At 40.8% G+C, this 25,198-nt stretch overlaps 1 protein-coding gene across 1 annotated transcript; it reads right to left on the bottom strand.

The window, feature by feature from the left end:
- Positions 1 to 292: 292 nt before the first annotated feature.
- Positions 293 to 1,765, bottom strand: LOC143122494 (neuropeptides B/W receptor type 1-like). The gene has a single exon (XM_076283281.1). It carries the CDS (start codon positions 1,590 to 1,592, stop codon positions 603 to 605), a length of 990 nt encoding a protein of 329 aa, XP_076139396.1. The 5' UTR covers positions 1,593 to 1,765; the 3' UTR covers positions 293 to 602.
- Between the last annotated feature and the right edge of the window lie 23,433 nt (positions 1,766 to 25,198).

The following is a 25,198-nucleotide window of genomic DNA, read 5'->3' as shown; positions in this document are numbered from 1 at the left end:
GCACATTAGTTTATGTTTTATTGGGGAAAGGCCCAAGGCAGTATTTTAGGTTACACAAGATATACGCAAAATACACTGAATTCACATCTCATTTCATTCTACTCTAAAGGTGCAGGTGAAAAAGAAAATCAATATGAATTCCTAAGGGCTATAATAGTCTGACTTTCTGGTTAGAAATCTACAGTAGGCTATGCAATGAGCTGTGGTACAAACGGCTGCAGCGTCTGTGCCACGTTAGGTTCCGGGTGCCCATCCCATCTCTCTCCCCCCCCCCCCCCACCCCACTCATTTCCTGATGCTCTTCACTGTCCAATCAGATTAAAAGGAAAAAAGGCCCCCTGCAAAATATATTTTACATTTGCTATACAGTATATACAAATAATCTATAACATTTATTTTACACTTAAGCGAATACCATTTCAGTTAACTGTTTGTGTCTTGTTATTATTATTATTATTATTATTACAAATTAATGTAAAATCTGACTCGCACAACACAATAGATAAGTGTTACATTATGACAGCACTGTCCAATTCCAGAGAGTCAAAACAGAAACTAGACTAACCATAACTAATTTATTAAAACTGTCACTGTATGTTGCACTACCCAAAATTTAATTTTGGGTAGTGCAAGTATGATAAAGTTGCTATAGTTTGTGAGCTGTCCTTCACATTATTTGAAGTTTCCGTGACATTTTTGTCAGCCTCCTTACGCATAGAGCGAAAATTGAAAGCATACAGGAATGGATTCACACAACTGTTCAGGAAAACAATGCTCTGTACGGCGCGTCTTGGTCCTCTGTAGGCCAACCTTCTCACAACTAAAACAGGTTGTGAAGGGGTAGCCATCATCATTACGCTAACAACAGTGTAGGGAGTACTACAGATAATAAATGTCACTATGATGCAGGTCACCAGCTTTCCTAGTCTGAAGTTGGACAGGGCTTTGTCACTAACTTTTCTGTGCAGGCAGAGGTATGAAGTCATCAGGATACTCAATGGTGTGACATAAAGTAACATGATTTCCAGTAGAAGAACACCCACTTTCTCGCCCTCTGATCTGACGACCTGCTCGCAATGGAGTTTACCTTCATCCTCAATGATGTTGACAGTGATCACTGGGGAGATGGCGAGCACACCAGCAAGCACCCACATACCCGTAAATAAAGCCCTCTCTCCTCGTTGGCCAAGTTTGGTCCACTGTGAACGATGCAAGACCAGCACGTACCTATACACACTCATGAGCGTTACTGTCAGCACGCTGACGTGAATGCCGGTATAGGCGATGATGTAGAAGAACTTGCAGGAAGCAAGGCCCATGGTCCAGCCAAGTAGAAAGCTGTACATCCACACCGGTAGAGTCAAGAGGGATAGGATGTCTGAGGCTGCCAGGTTCAGCATCAGCTGGAGGGTGAAGTTGTCCCGCTTGAAGTGGCGCAGTAGGAACACCACCACTGCGATGTTCCCAGAGATTCCCAGCAGAAAGCAAAGTCCACGAATGGCAGTAGCAGCTTGCTCGCCAGGTGAGATAATGATCAAAGTTGAGTTGTGATGGTTCATGATGTTTGATGTCGGAGTCGACAATGTTGTCATTCAGGAATTGGGAGATGTGTTTAGGGAAGTGTCTAAACTAAATGTGTTTTCTCTTTTCATCTCTATGGGGCATTTATTCCCCTTTCCACTGATGTTCACCCTCCTATTTCAAGTTTTACATATTGCATTTGATTAAAAAAGTTATTTTCTATGCTGTCTGTGGTCTATTTCCATAACCAAATATGTGCCAGCTATGAACTTTGTATCAGACAGCCTAGCAAGATAGCGACACAGAACACCATTGTCAGGATATCAGAAAGCAGAATAACGCAACGTTTGACTTCAGCTGCTCACAATTAAATACCATTTTGGACGTTGAAGGCAACATATGGATACATCTACGCTGCCTTCAAAACTGTTCTTTTCAGCTTAAAGCAACACCAAAGAGTTTTTTGTACCTTAAAATAATGTTTCCAAAATCGTTGCAGTGGTTCATCAACTCGTAACAGGGTGAACGGCAATTCTGCATTCGCTTCGCGGCCCTCTATCGGCTAAAACCGCACTATGTAAGTTTGCCAGATCGGGTAGCGGATCTGTAGTTCGATGGAATGAGACATAAGAAACTACAAATTTGACTTGCATCTGATGTCGCAATACATCGTACTTTTATAAGTCACACTGTATTCCCCAACAGTGTTCTAGTCAAGTCAAGTCAAGTCAAGTCAGTTTTATTTAGTATAGCGCATTTAACATGCACAAAGTGCAACCCAAAGCGCTCCACATACTGCTCCCCGAGCGTGGCTGTAGCAGGCAGCTCACTGCATCGGGATTAGTGTGTGCTTCACCTCACTGTGTGTTCACTGTGCACTAAGTGTGTTTCACTAATTCACGGATTGGGATAAATGCAGAGACCAAATTTCCCTCACGGGATCAAAAGAGTATATACTGGAAATGACAGACTTTTGGAATAAAATGTCAAAAATATATATTATTCATCATATTGTAACGATTTGATAGTGACACACACAGTTGTCCAATCAAAAGGTTTATTAGCTGAGATCAAGAGCAGGGATACAGACATAGAACACAATACACACGGGGCAGGTCAAGTACACACACACACTACACATACAGGGGAGGACACAGCCCCCCACACAAAAAGGATCACACACGAGGGAGAACTAAAAGGGAAACATGTTACAACAAAGACGCTAACATTACACTCAAAACTAAGGAGAAATACAGACATAAACCCCAAATGTTCACCCCGTATCCCAGCATGCCCTGCGTGGGAGAACGCTAACAAGGTCTTGTGCGCCGACATTACAATATTATATTATATTATATTATATTATATATGAAATCTTTACAGCCACTATTAGGGCACGTTTATAGAAAGAGTAGATAATTAAACCATGCAAAAAGATTTTTACTGAAAGATGTTACATTTTCTGAAAAATACCAGGTCAAAGAGTAGCCTACCATAGTTGAAGAATAACCCTGCAGCAATAGCATATGTCTTATATTAACGTCAATTCTAGTTTTGTTAACACGGATAGGAAGCCAAGTTGTAGCTCCGAACTTACTGACAATAGCCTAAGCATGATCAATGGCAACGTCTGACTCTGATAGGCCTGCCTATACAGAGAGAGATGAAGAGACTGTCTGACTGACTTCATGCAAAAAAGTGAAATAATGCTGTTTATAATATTTTTCCCCTCAGGACCAGATGGCTGTGTGACATGTTTTCAGTTCTGTGCAAGGAACCACCATCACACCATGTTAAGTGATAACTTACTTGTCCTCCATTTACTAGTGTCACAATGTAGCCAACGTGTAGCCTATATTATTATAAGTTATAGTGATATTTTGTAAGCATTTATTTACTAATGAGAATAGCCTAGCCTAATGTTATCCTTTGCATCTCTCCACAGGGATACACAAAGGCTAGGGTTGAGGGATGTTTTTGTATCAAAGAAGGGATGACACCTTAGACTTATTTTATGTGGCATTTTCAAAATGTGTTGGCTATGCAGGTCATGTGACACCTCTTCCGAGACACAGGCTCAGTTACTTTGCCATTATTAGTTAAATCACAGTCAGTTTTCAAGGGTAAGCCCATTACCATGCATACACCACTCATGCATTTGCTCATTCCAGTCTATTAATGCACTGAACATTAGTCTCTCACGATTTCATAGAAAGACAGAGCAGGAGGTTGCATATCAGGAATGTGAAAGAGTTAATCTTGTATTTACATGTCACCTGTACTATAGTGTTATTTAATATATGCATAGGATTAATATTCTGCTGATTTGTCTTCCCATTACCCCACAATCCCTCTGTCTTTGTAGGAAGACGTCAATGTCAACAGCAGAAGGAAAATTACTCTGCAGGCCCTTCCCATCTTCCTGTGGGAAGATGGATTTTTTAAGACCTGGAATGTAAGTTTTTGATTAAATTGTGTCCTCTTTCTCTCTTTCTTCTTTTTTTACTTTGTCTTCTCTATATATCTCTTTCTATTCAGCCCCCTCTGATACTAGCCTGGTGTTACCATCCTACGTACTTCCGGCCAAAATTTGATTTCAGCCTCGCACATAGTCTGGCCCAACCCACAGTATGCGGCTCGCGTACGACCGCGCTAATCAGCGAATAGTTGAGTGATGACGCGGAACTTGCCTGCCGAGTTGCTTGTAGTCCAGCGATAAGCTTGTAGTTCAACAGCACAGCAACAATGTCGACGGAGGAAGAGACGCTAGAAGCTATCCGCGAAGTTGTCGCAACTCTCGAGGGCATCACGCAATTAAAGCAGGAGCAAGAGGCTTGTCTTGTCAATTTTATAAATGACAAGGACGTTGTAGCTCTCCTTCCAACTGGCTTTGGGAAAAGTTTGATTTATCAGATGGTGATAACTAAACCTAAATGCACAAGTGTACTACATGCATCACTACTTTTCATGTTTTCAAATAAACGTTTGCTGCTCGTTATTCTCCCCCCTACTCTCAAATTACCTTTACAAAATCAATGCGGCATAGGCCTACTTAAGGAATGGAATGTTAGCTACTAGCTAGCCTACCGAGCGGGGCTCAAGGCGAGGCGGTGTGTCTTGACGTGAGCTAGCCGGTTACCGAGCGGGGCCCAAGGCAAGGCTGCTGTGATTATGCTTGACTGGGACTAGCGGTTACCGAGCTGGGCTCAAGGTAAACCGCTCCGTGTTTGTGTTTGACAGAGGCTAGCCTGTGGCTGAGCTGGGCTCCAGGCGAGGTTACCGTGCTTGTGGACAGTAACGTTAGCCAGTCACCGAGCATGGCTCAAGGTGAGGCTGCGTTGTTTTATGCCGAACAACTGTTAGTTTAACTGAGCAAGCTCCAGGTTAAATAACACGTAGGTCGTCAGTACAATCCAACTTATCCGAGAGTGAAGTCTGAACAGCCCGTGTAGGATGAAGTAAGCTCCGTAGCTCCGACGAAGTCACCGGGCTGCGTAGAACAACAATCGTCTGATAAGCGGCGAGAAGAGATAAGAGGAAAACTGGCCATTTGTGTCACATGTGTTACAAGAGCTGATATCATCTCGGTGACATGACGCTTTTGGTATACAACTCTCGGTCTGTGGCTGGCGCAAGTTAGGGATATATCCACTACAAAGAGACTGCCCTGTCGGTCAGGTAGCCTACATACTAGCCAGCGGTCTGTTTACTACTGAGGGCAGAAGTGGGAAGCAGAGCCTGAAGCGGAAGTGGTAAGCGTAAGAGCCTGAACTCCGGCGCACAGCATACGTCGTTACCAAACGTTGCTGATTGGTTAAGGGAACTCCAATGATTTTAAACCTCGAAATAAGCATCCACCCATTACATTACGGAGACAGATTATTATTACTTTGTTCCAGACTGTATGACGAAGAGAAACGTAGTCACAGGCAGTAAGGACCAGGCTATGATACTACCTTGCAGCCAAAAGACAACAACCACAACCATCTTCCTAGCCACCAGAATAGCAATTAAATCATACTACAGTAATTCACCAAGAATTACATATTTGGGAATTTTAACTGATCTTTCATTCACTGGTATTTCATATTATATTAAATACACATGTAGTGTTTTTCATTGACTACTCTAATTACTGTCATGTTCTTCAGGCAGAAGAAATTGACCTGCCAGACTTCTTGGATGCAGCTGTAGCTATTCTCACTGTCTCGGGTGATACAGACTCCCTTGTGAAGTTTGGTCCTGCTATCCATTCTATATTTCTTGACGGAGATATTGTGTGATATAGCAGAGTTGACAGAGACGTTCATTTTGCTATTTGGCTTAATTTGTGCACTTCATCTCGATTATCCAAAGCAATTGTCCTACACATTTAAGTTCATTCAAAAAATTATAATGGGTTTGGAAGACCAGAAGCGGTTACCTCCTAGACTGCTGCTTAGCCTTAAAAATAAATTGCTGATGATGGATGAGTAAGCATTCTGTTTTCCAAATCTCATGGTTGGTTCTGCCAGCATGTTAATACTCAGGCAAGCAATGGAGCTTTTCGCTTTTATTTATGTTGGCCTATTATTTTGTTATTTGAGTATTATTACCTTTGTTGAAGTGGTATAAGGTTGTTATTTCTTTGATGTTCTGTATTAACCGCATTGCTGAGTACCTTTTGAGCTTTTGAGTACCGTATTTTCCGGACTATAAGTCGCTCCTGAGTATAAGTCGCATCAGTCAAAAAATGTGTCATGAGCAGGAAATAAACATATATAAGTCGCACAGGACTAGTCGCATTTATTTAGAAATGTATTTCACAAAATCCAAAACCAAAAACAGAGACTATGTAACTGGATTATTGAGGCCAAAAAGATTAATGAAGATGAAGGAGTGAAGGCAGCCAAGAGGAGGGCAGGAAGGTAATTGCAAAGCAAAAGATTCACTGAATAAAAATGCCATGAGGTGCACCAAAATGTATCTAAAATGTGGAGAATACAATGCAATCAAGCATTTTGGGCGATGTGGAGTCACAAGCTGGCAGCAGATTAAATGCTCATGAGAGAGAAAAAGATGCAGTTTTAGACGTGACCGAAATGATAGGCCTATAGGCCCGACGGTAATTGTAAAGCAATTTACAAAAGATTCACTGAACAAAAATGCTGATATGATACATGAAAATGTAACTAAAATGTGGAGAATACAATGCAATCAAGCATTTTGGGCGATGTGGAGTCACAAGATGGCAGCAGATTAAATGCTCACGATAGAGAAAAAGATGGTTTTAAAAGGACGTGACCGAAACTGAGGCAAGCCATGGCAATAGGCATAGGCCCGACATTTGTAAAGCAATTTACAAAAGATTCACAGAACAAAAATGCTGATGTGGTACATGAAAATGTAGCAAAAAATGTGGAGAATGCAATGCAATCAAGCATTTTGGACGATGTGGAGATATAAGCTGGCAGCAGATTAAATGCTCGAGAGAGAAAAAGATGCGGGTTTAAATGGACGTGCAGACCGAAGCTGCAACAAGCAGGTGATAATAGAAATGTATTTCACAAAATCCAAGACTAAGAACAGACAGACTATGTAACGGTACACATTGAGGCCAAAAATATTGAGAATTCTACAGGGAATGTTAATGAAGACGAAGGAGTGAATAGTGGCAAGAGGCAAGCCGAAGGCTGCTGACAAGGCCCGACGCTAATTGTAAAGCAATTTACAAAAAAATCACTGAACTCAAATGCTGATGTGGTACATGAAAATTTAGCTAAAAATGTGGAGAATGCAATGCAATCAATCATTTTGTACGATATATTGGCACAGGCTGGCATGCAGCAGAACAATTGCTTGGCTGGCCACCTCCGAGAGAGCGAGAGAAAAAAAGATGCACATTTAAAAGGGTCTAAATTCCAGCGTGGAATTGCGGGTATTGCGAATAAATTATTACTTAGTATAGAGCATATAAAAGTCCGGCAAATCTAGCCATCATAATGCGAGAGATTCCCACACATTTTACCCTGTACCCTGTCTGACATTAATATAATAATGGAGCGGCCTGAATGCGGGACTATTGACGGACCAACTCTGACTTCAATTGAACCCCATGCAGAGACACACACACACGCGCGCGCAGGACCACTTTGGGGGTGCCTCTCTTTCGTTGCTCTCTCTCTCTCTCTCTCTCTCAGCAGGATTTGTCACCGCTGAAGTCAAATTATAGCCTAGGTGCTTCAACATCAACCGCTATCGACAGGAAAGGAAAACAAACATTTAGCGATCAGGAACCGTCAGGAATTTTGCAAACACAGAAGCATGCCTATAGGCTATAACGCGAGAGAACATGGATGACTTCTCTAGGCCTATTTGACGTTCGATTGCGGACGTGAACAGACAGCTACAGACACGGAGCGCACATTAGGCCTACTTTCACTTTCTGTGCGTATGCATTACGTGAAAGATAATTAGTAGCAAAAAAGCGATCAAATATTACATGGCAGTGCGTTTTGTTTTCAAATGTTTTCATGCATGTCTAGATAACGGGTGAGGAATGTTTAGGAGACTCGTAAATCCTCAAATTTAGGCTGCGCAAAGCACAGCACCTTTATTTGGCCATGGCTTGTATTCGAGTCAGCTATATAGTCCTTTATTTCTTGCGTTTTATTGTGAGACATAGGCCTACTTTTCGTTTGGAGCGGCATGGGTAGGCTATCAAAAGCAAATGTTCAATTTGAGATTTAATTTACGTTTGGACTGTTGATTATATTGCTAAATATCGGGACTGATGACCATTGAAATCTGTGGGGTATTTAATGGCTTACTATTAAGTTTCATATTGTCGGGATTTCGATTGCCATCCACTTATTGCGAGATAAGGTATCCGCGCTTTCATTCATTCGTGTGCAGTGCTGCAAGGGAAACCTTATTCCGTATAGCCAAAGAGGTCTAAGATAGCCTAAATGTAGTTATTTTTTAAATTATGCATGATTTACTTTTTTATAAAATTCATAGGCTGATGCCTGGCAGCAACAATTGTGTTTAAATGTAGGTTACTGCTTCAGCCTCTAGCTCAGAAGAGGGCGGCATGCGACTAGCTTCAGAGCAATGAGAGCAATGTGTTGGAGACTCATGGTGTAGGACAATGACTTTTCATTGGCAACAATACCAACCAACAATATAAAATATTAAGAAGAGCTCTTTTATGAGTTAAATTGAAACAAAATTATACTGGCTTTTATTTGTCCAAATCTGAGGCCCCGGCTATAAATAGAATCCCTGCCATAATTTGAGGATTTAGGTATGCATGTGTGTTTCGTAGTGCAAGCACTAATCTCTGACTGAAAGTGCACAGGACTTGTGCATTTTAGAGCGCTCTCTCGCGGCTGTAGACATAATGTTTCACGTAGGGTTCATGTCAGTTAATTTAAAAACATGTTCAATTATATATTTTTTCATATATAAGTCGCACCTGACTATAAGTCGCAGGACCAGCCAAACTATGAAAAAAAGTGCGACTTATAGTCCGGAAAATACGGTAGTTTTTTATTTGAATCATACAAATAAAATATTTTTGATTTTGAGGTAAATAGTAAACCTAAACAGCCAAAAAATGTGTTTAAATATAGAGTGAAGTCAACTTAAAAATATAAGAGACTGAAGTGACAATGTTAAGGTCTGAGAAACTGAATGAGTCTTGGTGATAAGTAAGGGATAATGGACAACACGGTGGTCTGTTCACAGAAGTTAATGCACGGTCGAGGTTGTAAAACGGCCCCGTTATTTCTCAACTCACAGGACAAACTGCCGTTACTAGTTCTAAATGGATGGTTGCTACGGCCAAAGGCCAGTCGTTAGTTCTATCTCTCCCGTTGTCAAGCGGGCGTATCCCAAGATTCTGATTAACTTCAGCTTTGAAACATCGCTTTTACTTAGCCTGCTGACATCCATCTAGCTAAAAGCCACCTCCGTCATATGCTACAATGTTGCAATGTTCTGAACGTCTGCATTTTACAGCTCGGATGCAACGTGACAGTTCATTTAAACTTCACAACGAGTTCGGCGAATTAATATACAAGTGATACGGCCAAAAAAATGGATCTACTTCATAGGTGTGCAGATAACATACGGTTAATGGTAAAATTACGTAGGACAATGGGAAATTCAACCAAGCAGTGGAATAACATGAATATATTATTAGGAGTGATAACTTAAAAACATCAACTCCATTTCCAGTGTCAATTTTGTTAGTTTTAACAATGGTTTCAAAATGATCAGGTTCATTTAACTTATCAATGATTTAAGTAGTGATTACTTAAAATGTTTGTTTGTCAAATTATTATGTTTCAGTTCATCAACTTCCTAAAAAAATTAGTGTGAATAACTTCTAGTTTAGAGTAGTAATTACTTAAAATGTTTGTTTGTTGAAATTATTTGTTTTAATGTTGTTCCTTTTCTCAAAGATTTGGAGTCTTAAGAGCTTGTCTGACTAATGTAACAATAACTTCTCACATTATTCTTTTTAATTTTATCCTTGTCCTTAAAGATTTTGAGCATTTAAAAAGTCTAGAAATTACTTAAAATATTTTTTAACATAGCTAAATATTTTGAGGTAATCAGTTTCATCAAATATTTTGAGTTCATTGAACCTGTTGGGGTTTACAGTGCATGCAAAATATTCTACCCTGTATGTGGACATCGTTATTTGCAAAGCCGGTGCTGGATAAACAAATAGGGTGCGTGCGACAGAGGGAAAGTTCTTTGGTGTTGCTTTAACAGTCTGAACCTGAATCGTTGCCTCCTTGCCGGTCCGACTTTGGGGCCTTCACTCCTTGGCGTTCTCCTTCGGTTCCGTAAGCATACCGTGGCCTTCAGTGGAAATATAAAATCTATGTTCCACCAAGTTCACCTACTTCCCGGTGACAAGCCCTTCCTCAGATTCCTCTGGCGAGCTATCGTTCAGGCTACAGAGCCAAAGACCTACGAGTGGCAGGTGTTACCTTTTGGTACAACCTGTAGCGCCATCTATGCCCTGCAACGTCATGCAAAAGAACACCCTGAGAGTGATCAGGAAGTACTATATTCAGTATTGAGGGTCTACAAAGTTTGAGGGTCTACAAAGTTTCCCTAATTCTTCCACAGCCAAGGCCCTGCTGGACAGACTCCGTAGCACACTTTCCCGAGGGGGATTTGAAATCTGTCAATGGGCCAGTAATGACTCCAGTGTGGTAAAACCTCCCTCCAGAGGCAAGATCCATCAGCACTGACTTTCTCAAACTGGGGTTGACCCCCAAGAATTCACTCTAGGCTTGTGCTGGAGTTGTCTACCTGATAGCCTGGGATATAAGCACCGTGTGATCAGGAAAGCACAGATCGAGAGTTGCATATCTTTTGTGATGCCTCAGAGAGGACATATGGCACCGTTGCTTACTTACATGTTCATGACAGCCAAGATCACATTCATGTGGCATTCGTCATGGCCCGCTCTAGGGTGTCACCGAAGAAACAGCTGTCCATGGCTCGGCTCGAACTGAGTGCTGCTTTATTGTGAGCTCAATTGGCTACCACCTTAATGTGTGAACTTACATTCTCATTTACCCGAACTATCTTGTGGAGTGACTCTACAACTGTATTGACCTGATTGAAGTCTTGCCATTATAAAGTCTTTGTTGGCACCCGTATAGCAGAGATCCAAGACCTCACAGACTCAGATGACTGGAGATACGTGGACAGTCAACATTACCCTGCTGATGCCCTGACCAGAGGAATGACGCTTTGTGACTTAGCTCCTAATGCCTCTCATTCTTCTTTACTGCTAGGAGAAGACAGTGAGTTAAAGAAGGCTGCTAAGTGCCTGAATGTCTCAGCAGCTCCCAGTGCATTACCGAATGCCTCCCAGTACTGAACTTGGAGTGACCTCATCGCTGCAACTGAGTAGATACTGACCAAAGTTCCCACTGGTACTTCAGCAGAAACCTTCCTTTTGCAACAGTCCCAGATGTCTTGTTTCCCTGAAGATCTTGATGCCCTATGGAAAGGAAGGGATCTCCCAAGGCAGAGCAGACTCCTTTCACTCGCTCCTGAACTGGATCCCGGCACCGGACTGCTGCGAGTAGGAGAAAGATTGTGTCGATCCCAGGATCTGGACCCGGACACTATCCACTCAATCATTCGGGACTCCAAACATCCAACCACACAACTCATCATTGGGCACTATGATGAGCGACTTCAGTGTTTCCCATACATTGACTTATTTGTGGTGGCCTACCACAATATCAACATTGACCACCACACAATGATTTTCCAGGTTGTACTAAATTGTGCTTAAATCTGGTTAGCATCATAACCATGCTATGCTAATTTGTTAAAAACTGTTCCATTCCAAGTTAATTCTGCAAACCAACCACCACAAATGGAATTCAATTCTGTGGGAAACACTGGACTTACACGTGTCAATGAAATTAAAGGGCAAGACCACATTGGTGAACACCGGGGCTTGAACCCCCAACTTTATGGGTTACTGCATGCTAATCCAGCTCCTTATGCACACTACCTCTGCCCAGTGGTATTACAACAGTCAATTCAAAAATATAATATAGATATGCGTGTTTACTATGCAAAAAACATTTTTAACTGTGTGTAAACATGGTTTAGAGATGAGAATCTATGTAGGAATAATGCTTTACAAAAGAATACATAATTTTATAATAGTTTAGATGTTTAATAAATGTTTAACAGTGTGTAGTAGAAGAAAACAGAAATTCTTGCATGGTTGTAGGTGTTTCTATCTGGGGCAAGGTAGTGTAGTGGTTAAGGAGCTGGACTAGCATGCAGTAGCCTGAAAAGTTGGGGGTTTGATTCCTGGCTTTCACTGTTGTGTGTGTCAATGGCCTTAATTTAATTGACATGTGTACGTTGCTTGTCTGCTAATTGAATGAATGTGAATGTAATCTTTACAACTCTTTTGTGTTGCAAGGCATAGAAAGCTCACAAAATATCATTAACTAACCACTCGTAACTCCTGAGTTATTATAGGATTAGGAAGTGGTTTATGAAATATGTATCCTCACTCTAACTGATCATTAGTGAATGTGTATGTAACAACTGTTAAATAATGGAAATATAACTTCATCAAAAAATATGATTGCATAATTTATTAACAAAGATTTAGGTTTTTGCAGTGTACCAATTTGCTTACCTCTTTGCAGTTTGCGTCTCAGTGCTTTGATGCAGGGTGCAACAAGTGAAAGCATACAGCAATGGATTCACACAACTGTTGAGGAAAACAATGCTCTGCACGGCACACCTGGGTCCTCTGTAGGTCAACCTTCTCACAGCAAAAAAATATTGTGAAGAGGTAGCCATCATCATTACGCTAACAAGATCCACACGGAAGGTTTAGGCTACTACAGCTCCTGGTGCACAATCAAGCCGGCACCGAGGAACCAATCAGAATGTGCTAAATAGGTGAAAAGCAACAGACCTGACAACCCATTCACACAATTATCCAACTTTATAGACTAGGATTCTGTTCCAAGCCGTGTGCTTCCGTCAGTACACTTTAATGAAGTGCACTACGTGCGTGTTCTTATTCGCATAGTGTGTGAATTTCAACAGGGTAGGATCGTCTCAAATCAAACACCAACTCCGTGTACTTAACAGAAATGACAATCGTAACATTTAAATATAACATTACTGGTGTTCAAACACAGTTTGAATGCACTTGTGTACTCAAATTAGGTATTGTAAGTACAGAAGTATGCAAATTGGAAAACAGCCCCTTTTTCATAGCAGCCATTTAGATATGAAATAGTAGGGAAAGCACAGGTGTTATTGATTATATTAATGAAGTCTCTGTTCATGTTAATTACAGCAGAATCAGAACCTTAATTAATTTCATTAGTAACACCTGGCCCTGTCATACATTTCATGTCAATAATGGCTGATGTGAAAAAGGGTCATCACTTACCAAAGACTGCATAGTGAGATTTAAAGCTGCTCAACTAATCACGACCGAGAACAATGCCACTGGCCCAGTCACATTCGCAGACAAGTCTCCATTGCCCACACTCAAGAGGGTGTGAATGACCCTGACGACTGTGGTAATCAAACATATGAAATGCCAACACAAAACAAAATATTTGGTAAAGTGAAAGTGATTGTTGTAGGTAGCTTTTTTCCGCTGTGCTAAATGTGTGGTGTTTAAATTTTAAATGTAAAGTGCATAAGTAGAGTGCACTAGCCTACTCAAATAATTAGGTTCAGAGTTTAAGGGTCCTATGTTAATTTCTGAGAACAGTGCTGCCATCTTCACCTCTACTCTCATCACTGCAGGTTTTGTGTAGTATGGCATCTTAACAGCATTTTATTCCCGGTACAATATTTACAAATACAGTATAGAATTCACAAGAGAATAGAATCATACACCCATCCTGAAAAATACAATTCAGATCTCATTTAGATGAGAGCAGAGAAGTAATGGCCCAAGGCAGTATTGTAGGTTACACAAAATATACACAAAATATACTGCAATTCACATCTCATTTCATTCTCATCTAAAGTTGCAGGTGAAAAAGAAAATCAATATGAATTCCTAAGGGCTATAATAGTCTGACTTTCTGGTTAGAAATCTACAGTAGGCTATGCAATGAGCTGTGGCACAAACGGCTGCAGCGTCTGTGCCACTTTAGGTTCCGGGTGCCCATCCCATCTCCACCCGCCCCCCCCCCACTCATTTCCTGATGCTCTTCACTGTCCAATCAGATTAAAAGGAAAAAGCCCCCTGCAAAATACATTATACATTTGCTATATATACAAATAATCTATAACATTTCTTTTACACTTAAGCGAATACCATTTCAGTTAACTGTTTTCTTCTTCTTCTTCTTCTTCTTATTATTGGGGGCCTAGCAGCGAAGCTGCGAAGGCACCCATTGTTTTAGTAGTTTTTCCTATTATTGGGGGCCAAGCAGCGAAGCTGCAAAGGCACCCATTGAGTTACTAGCTTTTCCTATTATTACACTTCTGCCATTGGAGTCTATGGCAGCCCATAGAACGCCTGGCTAAAAAGTTCAGATTTTTTGGCAGAAAGTTTCGGGACACTCCACTGACCACTCACACTCATTTACGGACCTCTAAACCCAGCCATCTAGCGCCACCAACAGGTCAAAATCTGGCCGAAAATTGAACCGCTGGGTCTAAAGTTATGACATTTGGCACACTGATTCAGCACTGTCCCATGATGACTCTCACCAATTTACAGAACTCTATGCCCAACACTCTAGCGCCACCAATGGGTCGAACCTGGATTGCATTCACGCATGTGACCATTGAACGGTGCGTCCGATTTTCACATATCAGGCACCGTTGGAATCCCTGGACCGACCTAATTTCAATGAACCCTATTACGTCACTTTCCGCCATATTGGACCTCCGTCATATTGGATTTAGTCCAAACTCTACAAAAAGTTTCAGCGGTCAGAAATTTCATCCGATTTTCATGGAACTTGGCGGAGATGATCTTCTTCCCGAGCCGCACAAAAGATACTTGTCAGATTTTTCAATTTCATTTTTGTTTGCCCGTGACAGCCAATCAAATATGGCGATGAAGCTGCCAAACAGGAAGTGGACTAACATCTCTGTGGCATTTTGAGCTAACATAACAAAACTCGGTACCATTAGTCAGGACACTGTCCCAATCTCTCACAGCAATTTTTATGCATACATTGAATACTCTAGCGCCACCACCAGTTTAATGCTGGACATGCGTTCATGCGCGTATTCCTTGACTCTTTTGTCTGATTTTCACAATTGAGGTAGCGTCTGAATCCCTGGACCATCCCGAGTTCATCGACTCCTATCCCGTCACTTTCTGCAATATTGGACCTCCGACATATTGGATTTAGTCCAAACTCTACGAAAAGTTTCAGCGGTTACAAATTTCATCCGATTTTCACAGAACTTGGCGGAGATGATCTTCTGCCCGAGCCGCAAAAACGATACTTGTCAGATTTTTCAATTTCATTTTTGTTTGCCTGTAACAGCCAATCAAATATGGTGATGAAGCCGCCAAACAGGAAGTGGACTAACATCTCCGTGACGCTTTGAGTTAACATAACAAAACTCGATACCATTAGTCAGGACACTGTCCCAATCACTCACAGCAATTTTTATGCATATACATTGAACACTCTAGCGCCACCACCAGTTCAATGCTGGACATGCGTTCATGCGCGTGATCCTTGACTCTTTTGTCTGATTTTCACAATTGAGGTAGCGTCTTAATCCTTGGAACATCCCAAGTTCATCGACCCCTATCCCGTCACTTTCCGCCATATTGGACCTCCGCCATGTTGGATTTAGTCCAAACTCTACGAAAAGTTTCAGCGGTTACAAATTTCTTCCGATTTTCTCAGAACTTGGCGGAGATGATCTTCAGACCGAGCCGCACAAACGATACTTGTCAGATTTTTTAATTTTAAGTTTATTTGCCCGTGACAGCAAATCACACATGGCGACGATGCCGCCTAACAGGAAGTGGGCTAACATCTCGGCTACGCTTTAATGTATGAAGTCCAAACTTGGTACAGGGACTTGGTATCTGATTGTGAGGACGCACTAGGAAATTGGCATCATTTGGCCTCTATAGGGGGCGCTGCAATACAGGAAGTGAGCTTGTATCTCAGCAATGCTTTGATGTACGAAGTCCAAACTTGGTATAGAGACTTGGTACCTGATTGTGGGGATGCACTAGGAAATTGGCGTCATTTGGCCTCTACAGGGGGCGCTGCAATACAGGAAGTGAGCTTGTATCTCAGCAACGCTTTGATGTATGAAGTCCAAACTTGGTACAGGGACTTGGTATCTGATTGTGAGGACACAGTAGGAAATTGGCATCATTTGGCCTCTATAGGGGGCGCTGTAATACAGGAAGTGGGCTCATATCTCAGCAACGCTTCGTTGTATGAAGTCCAAACTTGATACATGGACATATTAGCTGATTGTGAGGATATGCAAGGAAAGTGGTCTCATTTGGCCTCTAGGGGTGTTGCAATAAAGAAAGTGAGCTCACATCTCAGCAACACTTTGGTGTATGAAGTCCAAACTTGGTAGACGGATATGGGAGCTGATTGTAAGAACGCACAAGGACATTGGTGTAATTTGGCCTCTAGTTGTGCTTTAACAAAGTAAATTAGCTTATTTCTCAGCCGTTCTTTATCCAATTGCCATCAAACTTGCTGTGAGTGCTTGCTCATCCCATGGCAACGCCATTCCTGCTATAGCGCACTGCTTGGCCCCCGCATTGCTGCTTGCAGCTATATTTAGGGGTCCGAGCAGCGTAGCTGCAGGAACCCTATTGTTTCTGTACCGTTCATTTTTTGGCCAAAATTCTGTAAAAATCATACTGCAGCCTAAACCGTAACTCCAAAACTCTTGAAATTTTCAGGTATGGTTACCAGTACCCCCCTCTACCCATAACCCAAAATTTGGGGTACTGCACCCAAAGGTGGCGCTATTGAAAAAAAAAGTTAATTATGCTTATTTCTCCTTACCAGATTCACCTAGACTCAAAATTCTTTCAGAATATTAATCTCTAAACTCAGATGCATCTTTTTGGCCCTGGTCTTATGGTCTACAAATGTTTACTTTTTCCACAATTTCATGGAAAAGCCAAACATTATAAAAAGTTTCACACTCTTCAAAAATAATCGAATCTTCACCAAAATTCTCACAGACAATGTTTAGACCAAGCCTCACAAAAGTTATCGCTCAGAATTTTGATATTTTGTTCCATTTCAGAGATATAGGCCAATAAAGTTAGACCACTTAGGCCTTTTTTCCTAGATCACCTATATTCCTATAAACCGTAAGTCCTAGAAACTTGACATTTTCAAGTATTGTTACCAGTACCCCCCACTACCCATAACCCAAATTTGGGGTACTGCACCCAAAGGTGGCGCTCTTGTCAAAAACGCTTATTTCTCCTTACCAGATTCACCTAGACTCAAAATTCTTTAATCATATTAATCTCTACATTCAGATGCATCTTTTTCACCCTGGTCTTATGCTCTAAAAATGTTTACTTTTGCCACAATTTCAGAGAAAAGCCAAACATCATAAAAAGTTTCACAGGCTTCAAAAATTATCAAATCTTCACCAAAATTCTCACAGACAATGTATAGACAAAGCCTCACAAAAGTTATCAAAAGAATTTGGATACGTTGTTCCATTTCAGAGATATAGGCCAATAAAGTTCGACCACTCAGCCCATTTCTCCTATATCACCTATATTCCTATATGAGTAATTTTTTTTTCTTGGATAACAACCATACAACCATCATTAGGTGGATACCATTAACAGTGCACATTTTCAGATATGTACTCTTTTTTATAAAGCCCTTAATTCTATTGTCAAATGTATGCTAGGAATTTTCTTGATGTTGTGTGTTTGCCAACACACATTTTCACCATTTGAATGTGACTGCTCAATGTGTATGATTGTCAGTGGCTGAGTGGGATAATGCCTAGTGCTGGTGTTTGTTAGGTTGAGAGTTCGAATCCTGCTAGAGCTTTAGGCTCAAGATGCACATGCTATTGGTTATTGAAGATTCACACTATTGAACAGCACCTGAATGACATCAGACAATTAACATTCACACTCATTAGTTGCCAAGAATCAGAATGCCGACACACTCTATGACATATAGGGGAACTTCTTTGTTTACTATTTTTCCTTCATCATTAAGTCTATCATATTTATATTTCATCCATTACTGTTCTTCTCTATAAATGTCTAATTGCCCCAGAATATCCAAAAGTTTTCAGGTGTACTCTTTCAGGAAAGCCCTTCATTTTATTGTCAAATGTATACTTGGAGTTTTTCTTGTGTGTTTACTAACACATATTTTCACCATTTGAATGTGACTGCTGAATGTGTATGATTGTCAGTGGCAGAGTGGGATAATGCCTAGTGCTGCTGTTTGTTAGGTTGAGAGTTCGAATCCTGCTAGAGCTTTAGGCTCAAGATGCACATGCTATTGGTTATTGAAGATTCACACTATTGAACAGCACCTGAATGACATCAGACAATTAACATTCACACTCATTAGTTGCCAAGAATCAGAATGCCGACACACTCTATGACATATAGGGGAACTTCTTTGTTTACTATTTTTCCTTCATCATTAAGTCTATCATATTTATATTTCATCCATTACTGTTCTTCTCTATAAATGTCTAATTGCCCCAGAATATCCAAAAGTTTTCAGGTGTACTCTTTCAGGAAAGCCCTTCATTTTATTGTCAAATGTATACTTGGAGTTTTTCTTGTGTGTTTACTAACACATATTTTCACCATTTGAATGTGACTGCTGAATGTGTATGATTGTCAGTGGCAGAGTGGGATAATGCCTAGTGCTGCTGTTTGTTAGGTTGAGAGTTCGAATCCTGCTAGAGCTTTAGGCTCAAGATGCACATGCTATTGGTTATTGAAGATTCACACTATTGAACAGCACCTGAATGACATCAGACAATTAACATTCACACTCATTAGTTGCCAAGAATCAGAATGCCGACACACTCTATGACATATAGGGGAACTTCTTTGTTTACTATTTTTCCTTCATCATTAAGTCTATCATATTTATATTTCATCCATTACTGTTCTTCTCTATAAATGTCTATTTGCCCCAGAATATCCAAAAGTTTTCAGGTGTACTCTTTCAGGAAAGCCCTTCATTTTATTGTCAAATGTGTACTTGGAGTTTTTCTTGTGTGTTTACCAACACACATTTTCACCATTTGAATGTGACTGCTGAATGTGTATGATTGTCAGTGGCAGAGTGGGATAATGCCTAGTGCTGGTGTTTGTTAGGTTGAGAGTTCGAATCCTGCTAGAGCTTTAGGCTCAAGATGCACATGCTATTGGTTATTGAAGATTCACACTATTGAACAGCACCTGAATGACATCAGACAATTAACATTCACACTCATTAGTTGCCAAGAATCAGAATGCCGACACACTCTATGACATATAGGGGAACTTCTTTGTTTACTATTTTTCCTTCATCATTAAGTCTATCATATTTATATTTCATCCATTACTGTTCTTCTCTATAAATGTCTATTTGCCCCAGAATATCCAAAAGTTTTCAGGTGTATTTTTTCAGGAAAGCCCTTCATTTTATTGTCAAATATATACTTGGAGTTTTTCTTGTGTGTTTACCAACACACATTTTCACCATGTGAATGTGACTACCCAATATGTAGGATTGTCAGTGGCTCAGTGGGATAATGCCTAGTGCTGGTGTTTGTTAGGTTGAGGGTTCGAATCCCCGGTAGTGCTTTAGGCTCTAGCTCGAATACTATTGGTTATTGAAGATTCACACCATTGAACAGCACCTGAATGACATCAGGCAATCAACATTCACACTCATCAGTTGCCAAGAATCAGAATGCCGAGACACTCTATGACATTCAGGGGAACTTCTTTGTTTACTATTTTTCCTTCATCATTAAGTCTATCATATTTATATTTAATCTATTAGTGTTCATCTCTACAAATGTCTAATCGCCCCTCCATGCTTGGAGTTTTTCTTGTGTGTTTACCAATACACATTTTCACCATGTGAATGTGGCTGGCCAACATGTAGGATTGACAGTGGGTCAGTGGGATAATACCTTGTACTGGTGATCCTTAGGTTGAGAGTTCAAATCCCACTTGAAGCATTAGTGGGTTGTGGATGTTAACATACTACAATAGAATGCTGTTGGGTTGTGGAGGATAACACACTATAACATTACAGCTACTTGTCAATATGGACTTGTAGTGCAAGGCAAGTGTTACTGTGTAATTATAAGCTGTAGCCTATAATTATTTGTTATTCTTATAATATTTGTCATTTCTTATACATATTTAGTCGGCTCTTCCACTTGACAGAACAACTCTATATCGGTTAAGGATGTCACGCATGAAACAATGCTGCAGAAACACGAAAATACGACTTTGAGTTTAGTAGGCTATAATTTTCAGTTCCTGTTTATCTATTGCACAATGGGTAATATTTTAAAGGAATCATGTTGCAGTCTTGTAAATAGTGACCCTGCAAGATCCCTAGTCATTGCAAAATCATAGTCTGTGACTTAAAACTCTACTACTTGTCTTTAGATGTGAGAGGGTCTGAGACTGTAGTCTTTCAAAAATCTTTTCCAAATCTTTGCAAATCTTTCCAAAGTTTACCCGCTGGGAAACCCTGTAGCTCCGGAGCAGGGGCTCAGACCAGGATAAATTGTTTGCTCGCCCTCAGTTCGCTCTTTTGTTCATCTCAACCTAGCACTCCAGTGTGTCCTGCTCTGTGTGCGTCTTTGAGTTAACGTAAGTCATCACTTTAATCACCCTCACTATGACTTTTGTGATGTTTATCAGTTTGTAGAGTAGCTCTGCCATCATGTGTAAAGTTAAGGTCTTTGTTTGTTGGTTTGGTGTGTTGGAGTCCCATGTGAGAGATGATTAGGTGATGTTGGTTGACTTGGGATGTCAAGTATTGTTTAGTTGTACCTTTATATAGCCATATGATTTCAGTTTATTGTTCAAATATCAATTGGTTTGTTTGTGAGTTGGGATCTGTACTGATTTACCCCATTTCACTGATTACTCCATTTTCTGTTTGTTTCCTCTTTGATGCAGCACACATACAAGTAAAGAACAAAAGAACAGATGAATTGAAACTCAAATAAAGTTAACTTGTGTTGCACCGAAACCTGCCATCTCCGTGTCATCACTCCATACCATTGAGCCTTCTGAGTCACACCATTGAACAGCACCTGAATGACATCAGGCAATTAACATTCACACTCATTAGTTGCCAAGAATCAGAATGCCGACACACTCTATGACATATAGGGGAACTTCTTTGTTTACTATTTTTCCTTCATCATTAAGTCTATCATATTTATATTTCATCCATTACTGTTCTTCTCTATAAATGTCTAATTGCCCCAGAATATCCAAAAGTTTTTAGGTGTACTCTTTCAGGAAAGCCCTTCATTTTATTGTCAAATGTATACTTGGAGTTTTTCTTGTGTGTTTACCAACACACATTTTCACCATGTGAATGTGACTGCCTAATATGTCGGATTGTTAGTGGCTCAGAGGGATAATGCCTAGTGCTGGTGTTTGTTAGGTTGAGAGTTCGAATCCTGCTAGAGCTTTAGGCTCAAGATGCACATGCTATTGGTTATTGAAGATTCACACCACTGAACAGCACCTGAATGACATCAGGCAATCAACATTCACACTCATTAGTTGCCAAGAATCAGAATGCCGACACACTCGAAGACATATAGGGGAACTTCTTTGTTTACTATTTTTCCTTCATCATTAAGTCTATCATATTTATATTTCATCCATTACTGTTCTTCTCTACAAATTTCTAATTGTCCCAGAATTTCCAAACGTTTTCAGGTGTTCTCTTTCAGGAAAGCCCTTCATTTTATTGTCAAATGTATACTTGGAGTTTTTCTTGTGTGTTTACCAATACACATTTTCACCATGTGAATGTGACTGGCAAAGATGTAGGATTGACAGTGGCTTAGTGGGATAATGCCTTGTACTGGTCATCCTAAGGTTGAGAGTTCAAATCCCACCTGAAGCATTAGTGTTCAAATACTGTTGGGTTGTGGAGGTTAGCATACTAGAATATAATGTTGTGGAGGTTAGCACACTATAACATTACAGCATTACAGCTACTTGTCAATATGGACTTGTAGTGCAAGTCAAGTATAACTGTATAATTATAGGCTGTTTATCTTATTGACTCCGACACAGAACCCACCACCACAAATGCAATTCAATTCTGTGGGAAACACTGCCTTCCATTATCAAACCCTTCATCTTATCCACAACAAATAAATAGTCCTGTAGAATCAAGTATTGTTAGAATACTGTTGGGTTGTGGAGGTTAGCACACTATAATGTTACAGCACAGGGTAATCCTAATTTTATGGATCAAATTTATTCCAATCTAACTCAAAAGTTTTGAACAACACAAAGGTTTTATCCAGATCAAAACCAAGAATAGATTATGTGATCTAATCCAATTTCAGGATCCTTGTTTCCTTTTGAACAACCCATTTTCAAGATTTGATCCAATCCGATAGCCGAAATCCGGTAACTGAAATCCGATAACCGAAATCCGATCACATTTCTTTTGAACAATTGTGCCCAAACAATCAAAGCATATGTAAAACTAAAAAGCTATGCTACCTCATGTTCGTTTTGCTCGGACCCCGTAAATCACCGCTTGCGGTTATATTTATTATTGGGGGCCTAGCAGCGAAGCTGCGAAGGCACCCATTGTTTTAGTAGTTTTTCCTATTATTATTGGGGGCCTAGCAGCGAAGCTGCGAAGGCACCCATTGAGTTAGTAGTTTTTCCTATTATTATTATTATTATTATTACACTTCTGCCATTGGAGTCTATGGCAGCCCATAGAACGCCTGGCTAAAAAGTTCAGATTTTTTGCCAGAAAGTTTCGGGACACTCCACTGACCACTAACGCTAATTTACAGATCTCTAAACCCAGCCATCTAGCGCCACCAACAGGTCAAAGTTTGGCCGAAAGTTGAAAAGCTGGGTTGAAAGGTATTCACAAGTCATTATTATTATGAAATTTAGCGCCCTGATTCAGGACCGTCCCATGATCACTCTCACCAATTTACAGAACTCTATGCCGAACACCCTAGCGCCACCAATAGGTCGAATCTGGACTCACATTTACGCATGTAACAATTGAACGGTGTGTTCGATTTTCACAAATTAAGCACCGTTGGAATCCCTGGACTGACTTGAGTTGATTGACCCCTATTACGTCACTTTCGGCCATACTGGACCTCCGCCATATTGGATTTAGTCCAAACTCTACGAAAAGTTTCAGCGGTTACAAATTTCCTCCGATTTTCACGAAACTTGTTAGAGATGATCTTCTGTCCGGGCCGAACAAACGATACTGGTCAGATTTTTCAATTTCATTTTTATTTGCCCGTGACAGCCAATCAAATATTGTGACGAAGCCGCCAAACAGGGAGTGGACAAACATCTAGGTGACGCTTTGAGTTAATATAACAAAACTCGAGACCATTAGTCAGGACACTGTCCCAATCACTCACACCAATTTTCGTGCATATACATTGAACACACTAGCGCCACCACCAGTTCAATGCTGGACATGCGTTCATGCGCGTGATCCTTGACTCTTTTGTCTGATTTTCACAATTGAGGTAGTGTCTGAATCCTTGGACCATACAGAGTTCATCGACCCCTAACCTATCACTTTCCGCCATATTGGACCTCCGCCATATTGGATTTAGTCCAAACTCTACGAAAAGTTTCAGCGGTTACAAATTTCATCCGATTTTCACAGAACTTGTCGGAGATGATCTTCAGACCGAGCCGCACAAACGATACTTGTCAGATTTTTTAATTTCATTTTTGTTTGCCCGTGACAGCCAATCAAATATGGCGATGAAGACACCAAACAGGAAGTGGGCTAACATCTCGGCTATGCTTTAATGTATGAAGTCCAAACTTGGTACAGGGACTTGGTATCTGATTGTGAGGACGCACTAGGAAATTGGCATCATGTGGCCTCTATAGGGGGCGCTGTAATACAGGAAATGAGCTTGTATCTCAGCAACGCTTTGGTGTACAAACTCCAAACTTGGTATAAGGACCTGTTACCTGATTATGATGACACACTAGGAAATTGGAATCATTTGGCCTCTATAGGGGGCGCTGCAATACAGGAAGTGAGCTCCTATCTTAGCAGCACTTTGATGTATGAAGTCCTAATTTGGTACAGGGACTTGGTACCTGATTGTGAGGACACAGTAGGAAATTGGCATCATTTGGCCTCTATAGGGGGCACTGTAATACAGGAAGTGAGCTCGTATCTCAGCAACACTTCGGTGTATGAAGTCCAAACTTGGTACAGGGACATATTAGCTGATTGTGAGGACATGAAGGAAAGTGGTCTTATTTGGCCTCTAGGGGGGCTGTAATAAAGAAAGTGAGCTCACATCTCAGCAACACTTTGGTGTATGAAGTCCAAACTTGATAGAGGGATTGTGAGAACGCAGAAAGACGTTGGTGTAATTTGTCCTCTTGCTGCTGAGTGCTTGCTCTGCGCTCTGCTCTATAGCGCTCTGCTAGGCCCCCGCATTGCTGCTTGCAGCTATATTTATTATTATTATTATTACACTTCTGCCATTGGAGTCTATGGCAGCCCATAGAACGCCTGGCTAAAAAGTTCAGATTTTTTCGTCGAAAGTTTCGGGACACTCCACTGACCACTCACACTCATTTACGGACCTCTAAACCCAGCCGTCTAGCGCCACCAACAGGTCAAAGTTTGGCTGAAAGTTGAAAAGCTGGGTTGAAAGGTATTTGCAAGTCATTATTATTATGAAATTTAGCGCCCTGATTCAGGACCGTCCCATGATCACTCTCACGAATTTACAAAGCTCTATGCCGAACACTCTAGCGCCACCAATAGGTCGAATCTGGACTCACATTTACGCATGTAACAATTGAACGGTGTGTTCGATTTTCACAAATTAAGCACCGTTGGAATCCCTGGACTGACTTGAGTTGATTGACCCCTATTACGTCACTTTTGGCCATACTGGACCTCCGCCA

This window comes from Alosa pseudoharengus, unplaced genomic scaffold, assembly GCF_046254945.1.
Source record: "Alosa pseudoharengus isolate Yale_2024_CS ecotype anadromous, Long Island Sound unplaced genomic scaffold, YU_APseudo_1.1 YU_APseudo_1.1_scf_14, whole genome shotgun sequence".
In the NCBI taxonomy this organism is placed as follows: domain Eukaryota; kingdom Metazoa; phylum Chordata; class Actinopteri; order Clupeiformes; family Clupeidae; genus Alosa; species Alosa pseudoharengus.
The sequence above is the reverse complement of the archived record's forward strand: the minus strand, read 5'-3'. Positions and strand labels throughout refer to the sequence as shown.